Raw genomic sequence first — 16,410 nt, forward strand, 5'->3', positions numbered from 1 at the left:
GCTTCCCTGTCTCAGTTGGCCTCTACTACCATAAGTCTGTCTATTTTGCTTTCTTTGGTTGAGTTTTCTTTGTAAAAGTCTGTTTCCTCACTTTGAATGGGCAGTCTCTCAACCTACCTTTTCCTCCACTTACTTGTTTATTTGTTTGTTTGTTTTTGGCAGCCTCTGGGCCTCTTGGATCTGTGCTGTTCTGCCAAGTGCCTTTAAACTGGTCCAGACTGAGATATATAAATGTGAATGACCACACAGGGTATTCTTTCTTTCTTTTTTTTTTTTTTTTGCCTCCAGGGTTTTTGCTGGGGCTCCGTGCCTGCACTAGGAATCCACTGCTCCTGGAGGCTATTTTTTCCCTTTTGTTGCCCTTGTTGTTTATCAATGCTGTTATTATTGTTGTTGTTGGACAGGACAGAGAGAAATCAAGAGAGGAAGGAGAAGACAGAGAGGGAGAGAGAAAGGCAGACACCTGCAGACCTGCTTCACCACTTGTGAAGTGACCCCCCCCCCATGCAGGTGGGGGAGCTGGGGGCTGGAACCAGGATCCTTACTCTGATCCTTGCGCTTTGCCCCATGTGTACTTAACCCGCTGCACTACCACCTGCCCTTCCCCCCACACAGCATATTCTAACGTTACATGTCTAGGACTGGAGAGGTCACTTGCTGGGTAGGGCTTCTGCCCCAGTTTGAGCCCAGTACTCTGTGAGAGGTGCTGTGGCGCAGGAGGAAGCTCAAGTGTTGTCTCCCTGTCTTTCTGTCATGTCCTTCCTGCAGGGGTGGAGCAGGGTTCAAACGCTTGAGTACAGTGACGTGTGTACATGCTGTGTACATGCTCAGACAGGTGCACTACCACCCCACTAATGTCCGGGTCCTTGCTTTCAGGAGTCATGACACTGTTCTCCATCAAGAGCAACCACCCCGGGCTGCTGAGTGAGAAGGCAGCCAGCAAGATCAATGAGACCATGCTCCGGCTGGGTGAGGGGATCCCCATCCTACCCCCAGGGAGGGTTCAGGCCACCCAGTGCCACACCCCCTGCAGAGGGTCTGGAAAGAGTTTTGCTAGACCGGGGGACATGGCAGCAGCCACGGAGACCATCGAGTGGTACGATGTGATGGCAATGGTGTTGGTAGCAGATGAGAGACGAACTGCCTCCTTACAAGAGTTCCAGTTCACAGGCTGATGACTTCCTCAGGCCCACCGCACTTGGATTCTCCAAGGGGCCTCCACACCCTTCTGGCTTTAGGCTGAAGAATGTGCTTTTATTATAGAGCCCAGCCTGGCCTGAATTCCCCCGGCTATCAATCAGCCCCGAGGGGTGGGGGGAGCCCCCTGCACATGTGCGGTGGTCACCTCCTGTCTCCTCTCTCCACCACCCCCAGGCATCTTTGGCTTCCTGGCCTTTGGCTTTGTACTAATCACCTTCAGCTGCCACTTCTACGACTTCTTCAACCAGGCTGAATGGGAGCGCAGCTTCCGGGACTACGTGCTGTGAGTAGAAGGGGGCTTTGAGGGGGCTCACTGGGACCCCCAGGCAGGACTGCAGGGGCGGCCCAGTAGGCATCCCCTGGGAACCGCTTGGCTGACCTCACTCTGTAATTTGCAAATGGGAAAAACAACCCTCAGGGCCCTGCTCAATCCCTCCTGCCCCCCCCAACTCCCCACCACCACTGTCTCCACTTATTTCTGCCCCCTACAGCCCACTGAGTCTGCTCATCTCTCCCTTCTCCCCTGCATCCCTGGGCTATTTCCATTTATCTCCAGCCTCCACCCCTCCCCCAGGCTGTTTGCATTCATTTCCCCCCTCCCCCTGCACCCCAGGCTGTCTCCACTCTACCCCTTCCCTCTGTACCCCCAGACTGGCTCCATTTAATTCCACCCTCTGAGCCCCCAAGCTATCTCTGCTCATCTTTCCCCTCTCCTCTGCATCCCCAGGTCTGACTGGTTGTGTCGGCAACAGTTAAGGAGCCTGTAGGTGTTTTGGCTCCTTGAGTTTTTTTTTTGTTTGTTTGTTTTTTTGCCTCCAGGCTTACCGCTGGTGCTCAGTGCCTGCAGTCTTCTTCTTCTAGCGTTTGCCCTTCTTCCGTAGCCAGTCAACAGCGTCAGGTTGAAAGCTGTCAGGAGCTGCTTGTTGCTGGCTTTGAAAGTGACTGGGATCCATGTGGATTCAGTCGGCTAGGAAGGATCGTCAGTTTCCCCAATGAATGGGTACTCACGGGATGCACCACGAGAAGGTCGATCCAATGCATCCCTAGTGCCTGCAGTACAGAGCTACAGATCCACTGCTCTTGTGGCCATTTTTTCCTTTTTTCTTTTTTTCTTTCTTTTTTTGACAGGACAGAGAGAAATTGAGAGGGAAGGGGAAAGTTAGGGAGAAAGAAAAGATAGACTCGCAGACCTGCTTCACCACTTGTGAAGAGACCCCCCCCTTACAAGTGGGGAGTCAGGGGCTCGAACTCAGATCCTTTCGCAGGTCCTATGTGCACTTAACCTGGTGCTCCACTACCCAGCCCGTTTTGTTGTTGTTTTTGCTCTCAGGGTTATTGCTAGAGTTTGGTGCCTGCAAGGCTTCACCATCTCTGGTGAGATTTTTTTTATATATAGGGTGAGAGACAGAGAGATAGAAACAGAGGAGAGACCTACAGTGCTGCTCCATTGCTTCTCCCCTGTAGGTGGGGACCAGAGACTTGAACCCAGGCCTTCACGCATGGTTACATGTGCGCATTACTCAGTGAACAGCTACCAGGCCCTTTGGTCCGATCTTTTAGGTGCAGAAGTGGCTCTCTTTCCTTCTTGTGTCTTCCTTCAGAAGCTTCCTGAACGCTTTTCCACAAAAGGAGCTATGTGTCTTCAAGGGTTAATAAATAGCTTGTTATTACTGCCCGCTAGTTTTGCATGGATTGTTTGTTTGTTCATTTGTTTATTTTGGTCAGAATTGGGGCTTCAGTGCTCTGGGATGGCTTTTTGAGATAGACACAGAGATAAAGAGACAGAGTGAAAGAGACCACAGCACTGAATCTTCCCGCCGTGCCGTGGAGGCCAGGCTTGAACCTGGGTCAGTCACACTCATGACAAAGCAGCACGTTATCCGAGTGAACTATTTTGCCAGCCTTCCTGAACTTTTTTGAACCAGAGTGATTTTGAGACTCTCAGAAAGTGAGGCAACTGCTGAGAGAAGTATAGTGCAGTCGCTCTAACACCAGGGTCGTCAAGTTTAATACCGAGCTTAGGCGCCCGTTAAAGTGGACATTAATCTGCGGCCTGCCTGTTTCAGACACACACTCTTTTAAATATTTTTTTTAATTCATTTTTTGCATTGAGACAGAGAAACTGATAGGGAAAGATGACATAGAGAGGGCGAGAGAAACAGACAACTAACTGCAGCACAGTTTCACCACTTTTGAAGCTCCCCCCCCCCCCCCCCCCCGGCAGGTACAGGCAGAGGCTTGAACCCAGCTCCTCTACCAGATGCACCACTGCTCGGTCCCTCATTCTCTCTCTCTCTCTCTCTCTCTCTCTCTCTTTTTTTTTTTTTTTTTTGCCTCCAGGGTTATTGCAGGGGCTCAGTGCCTGCACCATGAATCCACTGTTCCTGGAGGCCTTTTCTTCTCCCCTTTTGTTGCCCTTGTTGTTGTAGCCTTGTTGTGGTTATTATTGTTGTTGTTGATGTCGTTCGTTGTTGGATAGGACAGAGAGAAATGGAGAGAGGAGGAGAGAAAGATAGACACCTGCAGACCTGCTTCACCGCCTGTGAAGCGACTCCTCTGCAGGTAGGGAGCTGGGGGCTCGAACCGGGATCCTTACGCCGGTCCTTGTGCTTTGTGCCACGTGCGCTTAACCCGTTGTGCTAGTACCCAACCCCCCCTCTTTCTCTTTTTTTTTTTTTTCCTCCAGGGTTATTGCTGGGCTCAGTGCCTGCACCATGAATCCACCGCTCCTGGAGGCCATTTTCCCCCCTTTTGTTGCCCCTGTTGTTGTAGCCACCTTGTGGTTGTTATTATTATTGCCATTGTTGATGTTGTTCGTTGTTGGATAGGACAGAGAAATGGAGAGAGGAGGGGAAGACAGAGAGGGGGAGAGAAAGAGAGACACCTGCAGACCTGCTTCACCGCTTGTGAAGCGACTCCCCTGCAGGTGGGGAGCCGGGGGCTCGAACTGGGATCCTTGCACGGGTCCTTGCACTTTGCGCCACATGCGTTTAACCCACTGCGCCACCGCCCGACTCCCCCCCCCCCCCTTCTCTGTTTTAAAAGTTTACTTATTTATTGGACTGGGAAGACATTATAATAGTTATAAAAAAATGACGCTCATGACTGAGGCTTCAAGGTTTCAGGTTCAGTCCCCAGCACCATCATAAATCAGAGCTAAACTGTGTTCTAAAAAAATTAAAAGGGGGCCAGGCGGTAGTGCAGTGGGTTAAGTGCACATGGCACAAAGCACAAGGACCTATGTAAGGATCCCTATTTGAACCCCTAGCTCCCCACCTGCAGGGAGGTAGGTCACTTCACAAGCGGTGAAGCAGGTCTGCAGGTGTCTTATCTTTCTCTCCTCCTCACTATCTTCCCCTCCTCTCTTGATTTCTCTCTGTCCTATCCAACAACAGTGACAATGACAACAGTGGCCACAAAAATGGAAAAAAAAAAAAAAAGGCCTCCAGAAGCAGTAGTGCAGGCATGGAGCCCCAGTGATTACCCTGGAAGAAAAAAAAAAAAAGAGGGCAGGGCAAATGGCATAGTAGTTATGCAAAAAGCCTGGCATGCCTGAAGCTCTGAAGTCCCAGGGTCAGTCTCCTGCACCACCTTAAACCAGAGCTGTGCATTGTTCTGGTGAAAATGGAAAAATAAATAAGAAGGGAAGAATGAAAGAGAAATGTGGTTATCTATAAATGAGGGTTAGGGCAGAGAAAGAGCAAGTCAGAGCATCACTCCGGCATATGTAATATCAGGAACCTAGGACCTCCTGTTTGTGATTACAACGCTTTATCTGCTGCCCTACATTCTGGACTGCTGCTTCAGACTCTTAAAGGCTCCAGCTTCCAGTGTGGGGAACATCTGTGGCCTCTCCCCCACAGATGTGATTGAATATCTGGGGGCGGGGTCAACCCCACCATCTGTAGTAAAGAAAAGCTCCTGGGACCCTAATGAACATTGAGGGCTATGAGTCAGCAAGGTGGGTGTGGGCACAGCTCTTAGGTCCAGGCACCCCTACCCCCCAAGGAGATGCAGAGCCACACCTGCCAGCCACCCTGCCCACAGGTGCCAGGCCAATGTCACCATCGGATTGTCCACCAAGAAGCCCATCCCTGACTGCGAGATCAAGAATCGGCCCAGCCTCCTAGTGGAGAAGATCAATCTGTTTGCCATGTTTGGCACCGGTATTGCCATGAGTACCTGGGTCTGGACCAAGGCCACGCTCCTCATCTGGAGGCGGACCTGGTGCAGGTGGGGTCCCCAGCCAGCCTCCCATGTCCTGTCACCTTGCTGGCATTCTGGCATCCCAGGCTTTGTCTGCTTCCTGGGTATCTGCTGGGAACTGTCTGCTGCCTGAAGCCTTCGTCTCTGGCTCATTGCTGCCCCTTGGTGGCAACTCCTTTCCTTTCCTTTCCTTTCCTTTCCTTTCCTTTCCTTTCCTTTCCTTTCCTTTCCTTTCCTTTCCTTTCCTTTCCTTTCCTTTCCTTTCCTTTCCTTCTTCCTTCCTTCCTTCCTTCCTTCCTTCCTTTCTTTCTTTCTTCCTTTTTTTTTTTTTAAAGATTAGTTTATTTAGGGGCCGGTTAAGTGCATGTTTACTACCATTTATAAGAACCTGGGCTCAAAACCCTGATCCCCACCTGCAGGGGGAACCTTCACAAGCAGTAGAGCAGTGCTGCAAGTTTCTCTCTGTTCCCTTTCTCAATTATTTCTCTTTCCTATCAAATATATAAAGTTAAAAAAAAACTATAAAATATGTTTTAAAAGATTTCTATATTTAATAATGGCAGAGAGGGGGACCAGAGCATCTAATGCTGGGGATTGAACTCAGGACTTCATGCTTAGGGGTCCAGTTCCTTATCCACTGTGCCACCTCCCAGATCACTCCAATATCATTCTAAAAATGGAGTTATTCGGGAGTCGGGCGGTAGCACAGTGCATTAAACGCATGTGGCACAAAGCAGAAGGACCGGCATAAGGATCCTGGTTGGAGCCCCCAGCTCCCCACCTGCATGGGAGTTGCTTCACGGGCGGTGAAGCAGGTCTGCAGGTGTCTATCTTTCTCTCCCCCCTCTGTCTTCCCCTCTTCTCCATTTCTCTCTATCCTATCGAACAACTACAACAACAATAATAACTACAACAATAAAAACGAGGGCAACAAAGGGGGATATAAATGTTTAAAAAAATATGAAGTTATTGGCAGCCTGGGAGATGGCACAGTAGATGGAAGTTGGGCTCTCAAGCATAAGGTCCTGAGTTCAATCCCTGGCATTGCATGTATCAGAGTGATGCTCTGGTTCTATCTTTCTCTCTTTCTTTCTAAAAGAGAGAGAGAGAGAGTAGAGTTTGTGGGTTGGACAGATAGCTCACCCAATAAAGCATAGGCCCGCTATGCATCTGGCCCACGTTTGAATCCTGGTACCACATGGAAGGTTTTACAGCACTGGAAGATACTCTGGTGCTGTGTTTGGTCTCTCTCACTCTTTCTCTCTCTCTCTCTCTCACTCTTTCTCTCTTTCTGAATGATAAAAGCAACCAGGAGCTGGGAGTCGGGTGGTAGCACAGCGGGTTAAGCGCAGGTGGCGCAAAGCACAAGGACCTGGCGTAAGGATCCCGGTTTGAGCTCCTGGCTCCCCACCTGCAGGGGAGTCGCTTCACAGGCAGTGAAGCAGGTCTGCAGGTGTCTCTCTTTCTCTCCCTCTCTCTGTCTTCCCTTCCTCTCTCCATTTCTCTCTGTCCTATCCAACAACAGTGACATCAGTAACAACAACAATAATAACTACAACAATAAAACAAGGGCAACAAAAAGGAATAAATAAATAAGAAAAAAAAAAAAAAGCAGCAACCAGGAGCTGTGAAATCAAGAATGCATAAGACCCAGACTTGGGTTAAAAAAAAAAAAAGTAAAATCATTTAAAAAAAAAGTGGTTTGATAGAGATAAGGAGATAGAAAGACCACAGCACCAAAGCTTCATTCACTGCAATGAGGGCTGGGCTTGTACCTGCCTCACACACATGGCAAAGCAGTGCACTAAGTGAGCTCTTTTGCTGGCCTGAAATTAATCATTATTATTTTGCCACCAGGGTTATCGCTGGGGCTCAATGCCTACACAACTCCATCACTCCATTTTCTTTTAGGTAGAGGACAAGAGATGGAGAGAGGGGAGAGACACTGCAGCATGACTTAGGAAGCTTCCCCTTGTGGGTGCTCCCGTGTGGCCTCTGGGACTCATGGTGCCAGGTCCCAGGAGGGGTGATTTGAGAGAGCTGAGTGCAGGTCACAGGATGCCTGGATTCTAGGCCTACTTCTTTAAGAGAAGCTTCTCTCAGTGTGTGAAGGCCTTGAGGTGCTTGGGAGTCCTGGGGGGAGTGCTTCCCCTCAAAGATCTGAGGGAAATGGCAGCGCCTCCACCTCCTCCACCTGGATCCCCATCTCTCTCTCACACACACACACGCACACGCGCGCACACACACACACACCTCTTTTCTCAGGCTGACTGGGCAGAGCGATGACGAACCCAAACGTATCAAGAAAAGCAAAATGATCGCCAAGGCCTTCTCCAAGCGCCGGGAGCTGCTGCAGAACCCCGGCCAAGAGCTCTCATTCAGCATGCACACCGTCTCCCATGACGGGCCTGTGGGTGAGCCTCACCCCTCCCCTGCCCTCTCCCCATCCACCACTGGGATCACTGAGGAGGCATGCCCTGCATCCCTGCTTACCTGCTCCTCCCTGGACTAGCTTTGGTGGGTGGCCTTGTCACCCCCACCCCTCCTATCTGCTTGCCCCCTTTCCCTAGGCTAGAGCAAGATGGGGTTCCAAGGACTAGATTTCTAGTCTCCAATGATGCCCTGACTGGGAGTGGTACACCATTATGGTTACTGGGGCAAGTTTTTTTTTTTTTTCTTAAATATATTTTAACTCTTATTTTATTTAGAGATAGAGAGAAATTAAGGGGGGGATATAGAGAGGAGAGCAAAAAAAAATAATAAAAACCTGCAGCCTTGCTCCACTACTTATGAAACAGACTTCACCCCTGCAGGCTTGTGTGCAACATCTGCACATTCACCAAATGTGCCCTTCTTTCCCTTTTTTTTTTTTTTTTTTTGCCTTCAGGGTTATCACTGGGGCTCAGTGCCAGGACTATGAATCCACTGCTCCTGGAGGTCATTTTTTTCCTTTTTGTTGCCCTTGTTGTTTATCGTTTTTGTTAATGTTGTTATTGCTGTCGTTGTTGCTGGATAGGACAGAGAGAAATGGAGAGAGGAGGGGAAGACAGAGGGGGGAAGAGAAAGATAGACACCTGCAGACCTGCTTCACCGCCTGTGAAGTGACTCCCCTGCAGGTGGGGAGCCAGGGGCTCGAACTGGGATCCTTACACAGGTTCTTGTGCTTTGCGCCATGTGTGCTTAACCCGCTGTGCTACCGCCCAACCCCCCCCCCCTTTTTCCTTTTTTAAAAAAATATTTATTCCCTTTTGTTTCCTTTGTTGTTTTATTGTTGTAGTTATTACTGTTGTTATTAATGTTGTTGTTGTCGGATAGGACAGAGAGAAATGGACAGAGGGGGAGAGAAAGATAGACACCTGCAGACCTGGTTCACAGCTAGCGACTCCGCAGGTGGGGAGCCAGGGGCTCAAACCGGAATCCTTATACCACTCTTTTTCCTTTTTAACTAGAGCACAGCTAAGCTCTGGTAAATGGTGGTGCCAGGAATTGAACCTGGGATGTTTGGTGCCTCGGTCATGAAAGTCTTTACATCTCCCCAGCCTGCTTTTTCTTCTCTTTTCTGCCACCAGGGTTGTTGCCAGGTCTTGATATCTGCACAACTCCATCATTCCTGATACTCCCCCCCTCCTTTTTTTTTTTTTTTTTAATGAAAGGTAAGAAATGGGGAGGGAGAAAGGGAAAGGCAGAAAAGCCTTGCAGCCTTGCTTCCCCACCCCCACCTCATGGGGAGTGAGTGATTGCTGCCAGATCCTCGCACTCCATGTGGTGTGCGGCCACCTCACCTCAGGCCCTCAGCTTTCTGTGGGGCAGAGTGGGAGCGATGGGTTGGGGGTCTTTAGTTGTTTTTGTTGTTTATATAGTTTTTCTTCTTTTAATATTTATTTTTTTACTTTGGATAGAGATAGAGAGGAAAGAGAAAGACACCTAAGCACTACTTCACTGCTTGTAAAGCTGCCCCCTGCACGTGGAACAGGGAGCTGGAACTCCAGGCCCTTGTGTACTGTACCACGCATGCTCGACTTGATGCACTGCCTCCCAGCCCCTTGAGTAGTTGTGAATAAGGGACACAAGCTCACCCCGAGACCCTGGGCAGTCCTGCTTCCTGATCCTTCTCTCCCCACAGCTGGTTTGGCCTTTGACCTCAATGAACCCTCAGCCGATGTGTCCTCTGCCTGGGCCCAGCATGTCACCAAGATGGTGGCTCGGAGGGGAGCCATCCTGCCCCAGGATGTGTCTGTCACCCCTGTGGCCACTCCAGGTAAAGGAGTCAGAACTCATGTAAAAAGATGGGGTACTAGGTTAGAAAGAAAGCTCACCAGGTAGGGAGCATGCCTTGTCAATGCATTATTAGGGTTTTGAGTCCTAACTTCAGTGCTGTGTGTGTGTGTGTGTGTGTGTGTGTCCCTGTCCCTGTCTCTGTCTGAATGGGGTAGGGGGGGAAATGGCAGGAATTATGCATGCACAAGACCCATTTCCACAAACAAAAGGGGGAGGGAACCCTTGAGCCTGGGAGTTTCAGGACTGAGAAGCAAGGATTGCCAGAGGAAGGAGAAGGTTCTGGAAAGTCTCAGCTATAGGGCTGGAGTTGTGAGGTCCAAGGAAAGATGGGGTGATGCAGGCAGAGCTCAGACTCCAGTCTCCTGTCTCCCCCACTTCAGTGCCCCCAGAGGAAAAAGCCAACCTGTGGCTGGTTGAGGCAGAGATCTCCCCGGAGCTGGAGAAGCGCCTGGGCCGCAAGAAGAAGCGCAGGAAGAGGAAGAAGGAGGTGTGCCCACTGGGGCCTCCCACTGGGCTGCACCACCCCGGGTCTGCAGTGGCCCCCAGCGCTGTGCCTCGCCTGCCTCAGTTGCCCCGGCAGAAGTGCCTGGTGACTACAGGCACTTGGGGTGCTGGGGAGACCTGCCGACAGGGCACCTGGTCCCTGGTCTCCAGTCCCTTCTGCCCAGAGCCCAGTCCCCAGCAGGACCCGTTTCCGCCCAGCATGCCAGGGCCCTCGGCCTGGGCTCAGGGCCGCTGGCAGGGGTTGGGCCCCATTCACTCCCGCACCAACCTGATGGAGGCAGAGCTGATGGACACAGACTCAGACTTCTGAGCCTGGAGAGCTCTATGGAACCCCAAGGGGTGGGAGGGCTTCCTTGCTGAGAACATGTGGGCCCAGTGCCCTCCTTGGAGGGTCCTAGATGGCCTGGATGGCTTATCTCTTATCTTCTGGGGAGGCCTCACCCAGAAGAGGGATCCTGGAGCCCTGGGTCCTCATTTCTGGCCCCACTGCCCACCCCCTCCCCAAGCTGGACCATGGGGTCTACAGAGCTTGTGGGTGGTCACAGCAGAAGTGGGGAGACTGAACCCTGAAGGGATGCTGGTAGACAGAGAGACGTTGAGCAGTGTTTGGCCAATGAGGGCTGACAGCCCCTTTCCTGTGCCAATTGGTGCCCTTTCCTGGCACGCCGAGACCAAAAGTGTTTATAGTGTCATTAGTCTTTTGTCCAGGTGAGACTCGAATTCCCTGCACCCTCTTCCAGATGGCTGTAGGCTGGGAGGTCTTACTCCCACCTTTCTTTATAGCCTGTCCAATTGACCCTTCCCAGCCCCTATCCTCATGCCCCAGTCCCCTTCCCCATCTCAGTTCAACCAGGTCACCTTCTTCTCTGCTTTCAGTTTGTGGATTAGGACCCAAAACTACCTAATTCTCCATCCCCTGCCCTTTCTCAGCCATTGGGCCTCTGTCTCCATCTGAGAGGCTGGTTCAGCTATAGATCTCTTTCAGAAGCAGTCAATGGCCAGAAGCACCTGTTAACTCTTCCTGGAATCTGCCCCTAGGGGATGGACCCCCTGGCTTAAAGAATTGTTCTGGAGAGCCAGAATTTTTGTATTCTAGTTTGGCCTGACAGAAAAGCATCCAGCAACTTTCACAGCTGGTGATCAAAGAGATCCCCACCTCTCCTAAGCTCCAACCATGTCCCCAACCCTCCCCCTACTCTATCCCCCAATTCAAGAAACAGAAGCTGAAGGAGCTGGCCAAGTTCCAGATGAGGGGGCAGGGGTGGGGAGGAGAAATATGAGCAGCAAAGAATAAAAAGTTTTTGTATAAAGCTCGAGATATGATTCTTTCCATACACTGCAGTCTCCACCTTGCGGTTTATCACATTTTTAAAAAACATTTATTTATTAATTAATTTATTTATTTATTCCCTTTTGTTGCCCTAGTTGTTTTATTGTTATAGTTAGTGATGTCATCGTTGCTGGATAGGACAGAGAGAAATGGAGAGAGGAGGGGAAGACAGAGGGGGAGAGAAAGATAGACACCTGCAGACCTGCTTCACCGCTTGTGAAGGGACTCCCCTGCAGGTGGGGAGCCAGGGGCTTGAACCAGGATACGTCCTTGCGCTTTGTACCACACGCGCTTAACCCACTGCTCTACCTCCCGACTCCCCGGTTTGTCACATTTTTTTGTGAGAGAAGAGAGAGAACTTTGGCACATGTCACTGAGCTCTAGACCTCATGTTTGAGGGTCCAATGCTTAGCCACTGCACCACTTCCTGAGCCAAGTCTAATCATCATTTCCAAAATAAAAGAAGTTGACAGTCTTTTTCACTTTCATGGATAGTCCCTCTGCCACTTTTTTATTTGTTTGTTTGTTTACCAGAGCACTGCTCAGCTCTGGCTGATGGTGGTGCAGGCAAGTTGAACCTGGGACTTTGGAGCTTTAGGCATGAGAATCTCTTTGCATAACCATTATGCTTTCTACCCCTGCCCTGCCACTTTCTTTAATTCATTAACAATAGAAAAGGAGAAAGAGTGGTCCAGGAGGTGACACAATGGATTAAGCATCGGACTATCAAGCTTGAGGTCTTGAGTTTGATCTCTGGCAGCACATGTACCAGAGTGATGTCTGGTTATTTCTCATAAATAAATAAAATCTTTAAAAAAAAAAAAAGAAAGAAAGAAAGAAAGAAAAGGAGAAAGAACCAGATCTCTGGAATGTTTGATACCAGCGCTTAAACTTAGGACCTGTGTATGTGATCTGGCTGCGACATCTGTCACCCCACTGATCGCCAGGGTTGATTTGGCTGATCTGGCTGGGTAGGCGGGTGTCCCCTTCCTCACCGCTCCATGTGTGTCCCTCCTGAAGCTGTGAGCCATTAAAGAGGACAGCCTTCCCCGAATAGAGACAGACTGGTCGAGGGTATACGAGTAGCTACACTCCCCTCCAAACAAGCTCTCAAGGACCTCATGCTTTATCCACTACACACCTCCCAACTTTCTTTCCTACCAGGGTTAGTGCTGGGGCTTGGTGCCAGTAACTGTGAATCCACTGCTCCCAATGGTCATCATTTCTACCACCACCCCCTTTTATTCTTCCTAGTTTTTATTTGATAGGACCCAGAGAAGAGAGGGAGAAAGACACTTGCAGACCTGCTTCACTGATTGTGAATCTTCCCCCTACAGATGGGGGTGCAGGGGCCCGAACCTGGGTCCTTGTGCATGGTAACGTTATGTACTCACCTGGGTGTGCCACCATCTGGCCCCCTTTCTCTTTTATTGGGGTGTTAATGAATGCATTATAGTACAGTTGTTGACACGTGGGTCAATCTCTCCTCTCTGTGGCTTCCCTTTCTCTAGTGAAATTACTTACGTGAAAGATGGTGCAAGAGGGTGAGGGAAGAAAGGTCCATCTGGGTTTTAGAAATGTTTGGCTGTGCTGACTGGAAGATTTTGACCACTGGAGGGTGCTCTGAGCCCACCTTTAAGGAAAGCAGCCATCTGCCAACCAGCAGGTAGAGGTCCAGGGCCATGAACAGATGCTCCCACCACTGGAAAAGTTGTAGCATTTTTACAGGAGCTGGAAATCTCCAAACTAAACAACCAAGACCCCTCCCCTATTAAAATTCTGGGATTGAGGATCCAGAGAGCTTGGTTGGAGGTGGGGCATAGGGGGTGGGTTGGATGCAGACACTGACTGCACTGAGATCAGAGGTCTCCAATCTATTCACTTCTTGGGCTCTTCTCTGTCCTCACCATCACCACTCTCCTGTCTATCAGCTGGTCCCCACTGCCACATGCCTCACTCTTGCCTGGTAGAGTCTTCCGCTGTTTCTGATCTGAGAAATTGAAAAGATATAGGGCCAGTGAAATAGCTTATTTGGATAATGTGCTGCTTCGCCACGTGACCCAGATTTGAGCCTGGCCTCCACTACATTGAAGGAAGTTTCCATGCTGTAGTCTCTATCTCTCTCTCTCTCCCCTTCATTGTCTCTAGAAGAGGGAGGAGGAGAAGAAGGAAATAGACAGAAAGTGGGCTGGGCAGTAGCACACACAGTTAAGCATATATAGTACAGATCACAAGGACCCTCACAAGGGTCCTGGTTTGAGCCCCTGGTTCCCCACCTGTAGGGGGGTCACTCCACAGTTGGTGAAGCAGGTCTGCAGGTGTCTGTCTTTCTCTATCTTCCCCTCACCTCTCAATTTCTCTCTGTCCTATCAAAAAAAGGAAAATATGGCCCCACAGAAGTAGTGGATTCCTAGTGCAGGCACCAAGCCCCAGCGATAACTGGAGGCAAAAAGAAAAAGAAGAAAGTACAAGGAACAGCTTCCAACTTTTTTTTCCTCTTCTTTTTTCTTTTTTTCCCTCCTCCCCCGTTGATACTGGAGAATGAGCTGAGCTACAGTCTTCCGTGATAACTTTTTTTTTAACTTAGTATTTTCTTTCAATGAGAAAAACTTCAGAGGGAAAGATAGAGACCAGTGCACTGTTCAGCTCTGGTTTATAATAGTTCTGGGGACTGAATTGGGACGTCAGTGCCTCAGACAGGATGACATTTTTTCATTCTTTGTTTCAGAAAATGAGGAGAGGCTGAGGTGGCACTACCTTCTTTTTAAAATTTTTAATATTTATTTATTATCCCTTTTGTTGCCCTTGTTTTTCATTGTTGTTGTAGTTGTTGTTGATGTCGTTGTTGTTGGATAGGACAGAGAGAAATGGAGAGAGGAGGGGAAGACAGAGGGGGAGAGAAAGACACCTGCAGACCTGCTTCACTGCCTGTAAAGTGACCCCCTGCAAGTGGGGAGCTGGGCCAAAGTGGGATCCTTATGCCCGTCCTTGTGCTTTGCACCACCTGCTCTTAACCCGCTGTGCTACCGCCGGACTCCTACTACTCTACCGTCTATGGAGCTCCCCCAGCTATTGTGTCTGGTGCTCCTTTGTGGTTCAATGACTTGAACCCAGGGTCTCAGGCATGGCAAGGCATGCACTCTACCAAGTGAGCTACGATCCGGATTATTCTTTCAGAAAACATTTATTTTTTGAAAATATTTTATTTATTTAATAGAGACAGAGAAATCAAGAGGGAAAAAGAGCGAGCTGCTGTACTGCTTCATCACTCACGGTGCTTCTTGTCCTGCAGGTGGGGAGCAGGGTCTTGAACGTGGGTCCTTGCACATTATAACCTGTGCTCAACAAGGTATACCAACACCCAGTCCTACAAATATTTATTAAGATGAGTGGCTCCCCACCTGCAGGGGAGTCGCTTCACAGGCGGTGAAGCAGGTCTGCAGCTGTCTTATCTTTCTCTCCCTTTCTTTCTGTCTTCCCTTCCTCTCCATTTCTCTCTGTCCTATTCAACAATGACAACAACAATAATAACTACAACAATAAAGCAACAAGGGCAACAAAAGGGAATAAATAAATAAAATATTAAAATATGAGAGTGGAAGGAAAAACCAGAGCATCACTTTGCTATATGCAACGTCAGGGATCAAACTAGAGACCTCAGGCATCCTAGTCTACTCTGCAGTTTCTCAGGCCACTATTATTTTTTTAATTTATTTACTGGGAACAGGTGGTGGCACACCCAGTTGAGTGTACACATTACTATGTGCAGGTACCCGGGCCTGAGCCCCTAAGCAGTGAAGCAGAGCTCCAGTTCTCTCTTCCCCTCTCTCTATCTCTCTGTCTCCTCTATCTCCCCCACTCCTCTTAATTTCCCTATGTTCTAGCCAATAAAGTAGAGAGAGAAAATTGCTGCCAGGAGCAGTGGATTCAGAATGCTGACACTAAGCTCCAGTGATAATCCTGGTGGGGAAAGGGGAAAAAAATTATTTACTTATTTATTTATACCATAGACAGGAGAAAACTAGAGTATCATTTTGGTACATGGGATGCAGGGGGTTGAACTTGGGGCCCCATGGTTTCAAGTCCAGTACCCTGCTCACTGTGCCACCCACCAGACTGTTTGTTTTTATTTTTATTTTTTTTAATTTTTTAAATTTTATTTATTTATTTATTCCCCTTTTGTTGCCCTTGTTGTAGTTATTATCGATGTCATTGTTGTTGGATAGGACAGAGAGAAATGGAGAGAGGAGGGGAAGACAGAGAAGAGGAGAGAAAGATAGACACCTGCAGACCTGCTTCACCGCCTGTGAAGCGACTCCCCTGCAGGTGGGGAGCCGGGGGCTCAAACCTGGATCCTTTTGCCAGTCCTTGAGTTTGGCGCCACCTGCGCTTAACCCGCTGCGCTACTGCCCGACTCCCTTTTATTTTATTTTTTAAGATTTTTAAAAATTTATTTATGAGAAAGGAGACAGAGACAGAGAGAGAAAGAACCAGACATCACTCTGGTACATGTGCTGCCAGGGATTGAACTCAGGACCTCATGCTTGAGAGTCCAATGCTTTATCCACTATGCCACCTCCTGGACCACTGTTTTTGTTTTTAATTGCCTCCAAGATTATCGCTTTAGCTTGGTGCCTGAATGACAGACATATCCACTGCTCCTGGCAGCCATTTTTTATTATTATTTTTAACTTATCTTTATTGGATAGAGAGCCAGAAATAGAGAGGGAAGTGGGTGATAAAGACGAAGAGAGACAGAGAAGACTCCTTCAGCCCTGCTTCACCACTTGTGAAGCTTTTCCCCTGCAGGTGGGGCCTGGGGGCTTGAAATTCGTCCTTGCGCAATATAACATATGCACTCAGCCAGGTGCACCACCGTCTAGCCCCCTTGG

General features: G+C 49.2%; 1 protein-coding gene across 2 annotated transcripts in view; it reads left to right on the forward strand.

Annotated features, from left to right (window-relative positions):
* SMO (smoothened, frizzled class receptor) overlaps window positions 1-11,555 on the forward strand; it is a 42,885-nt gene extending 31,330 nt beyond the window's left edge. The window contains exons 7-12 of one of the 2 annotated variants that reach the window (XM_007524191.3): window positions 877-969; window positions 1,375-1,483; window positions 5,248-5,433; window positions 7,672-7,820; window positions 9,530-9,664; window positions 10,065-11,555. In XM_007524191.3, the coding sequence (XP_007524253.1) occupies window positions 877-969; window positions 1,375-1,483; window positions 5,248-5,433; window positions 7,672-7,820; window positions 9,530-9,664; window positions 10,065-10,498 (1,106 nt within the window). In that variant the 3' untranslated portion in view covers window positions 10,499-11,555. The remainder of the gene's footprint in view (window positions 1-876; window positions 970-1,374; window positions 1,484-5,247; window positions 5,434-7,671; window positions 7,821-9,529; window positions 9,665-10,064) is intronic. The other variant, XM_060196542.1, reaches the window with a different exon arrangement.
* The last annotated feature ends 4,855 nt before the right edge of the window (window positions 11,556-16,410 follow it).

The sequence above is a fragment of the Erinaceus europaeus genome, chromosome 8 (assembly GCF_950295315.1).
Source record: "Erinaceus europaeus chromosome 8, mEriEur2.1, whole genome shotgun sequence".
NCBI lineage: Eukaryota > Metazoa > Chordata > Mammalia > Eulipotyphla > Erinaceidae > Erinaceus > Erinaceus europaeus.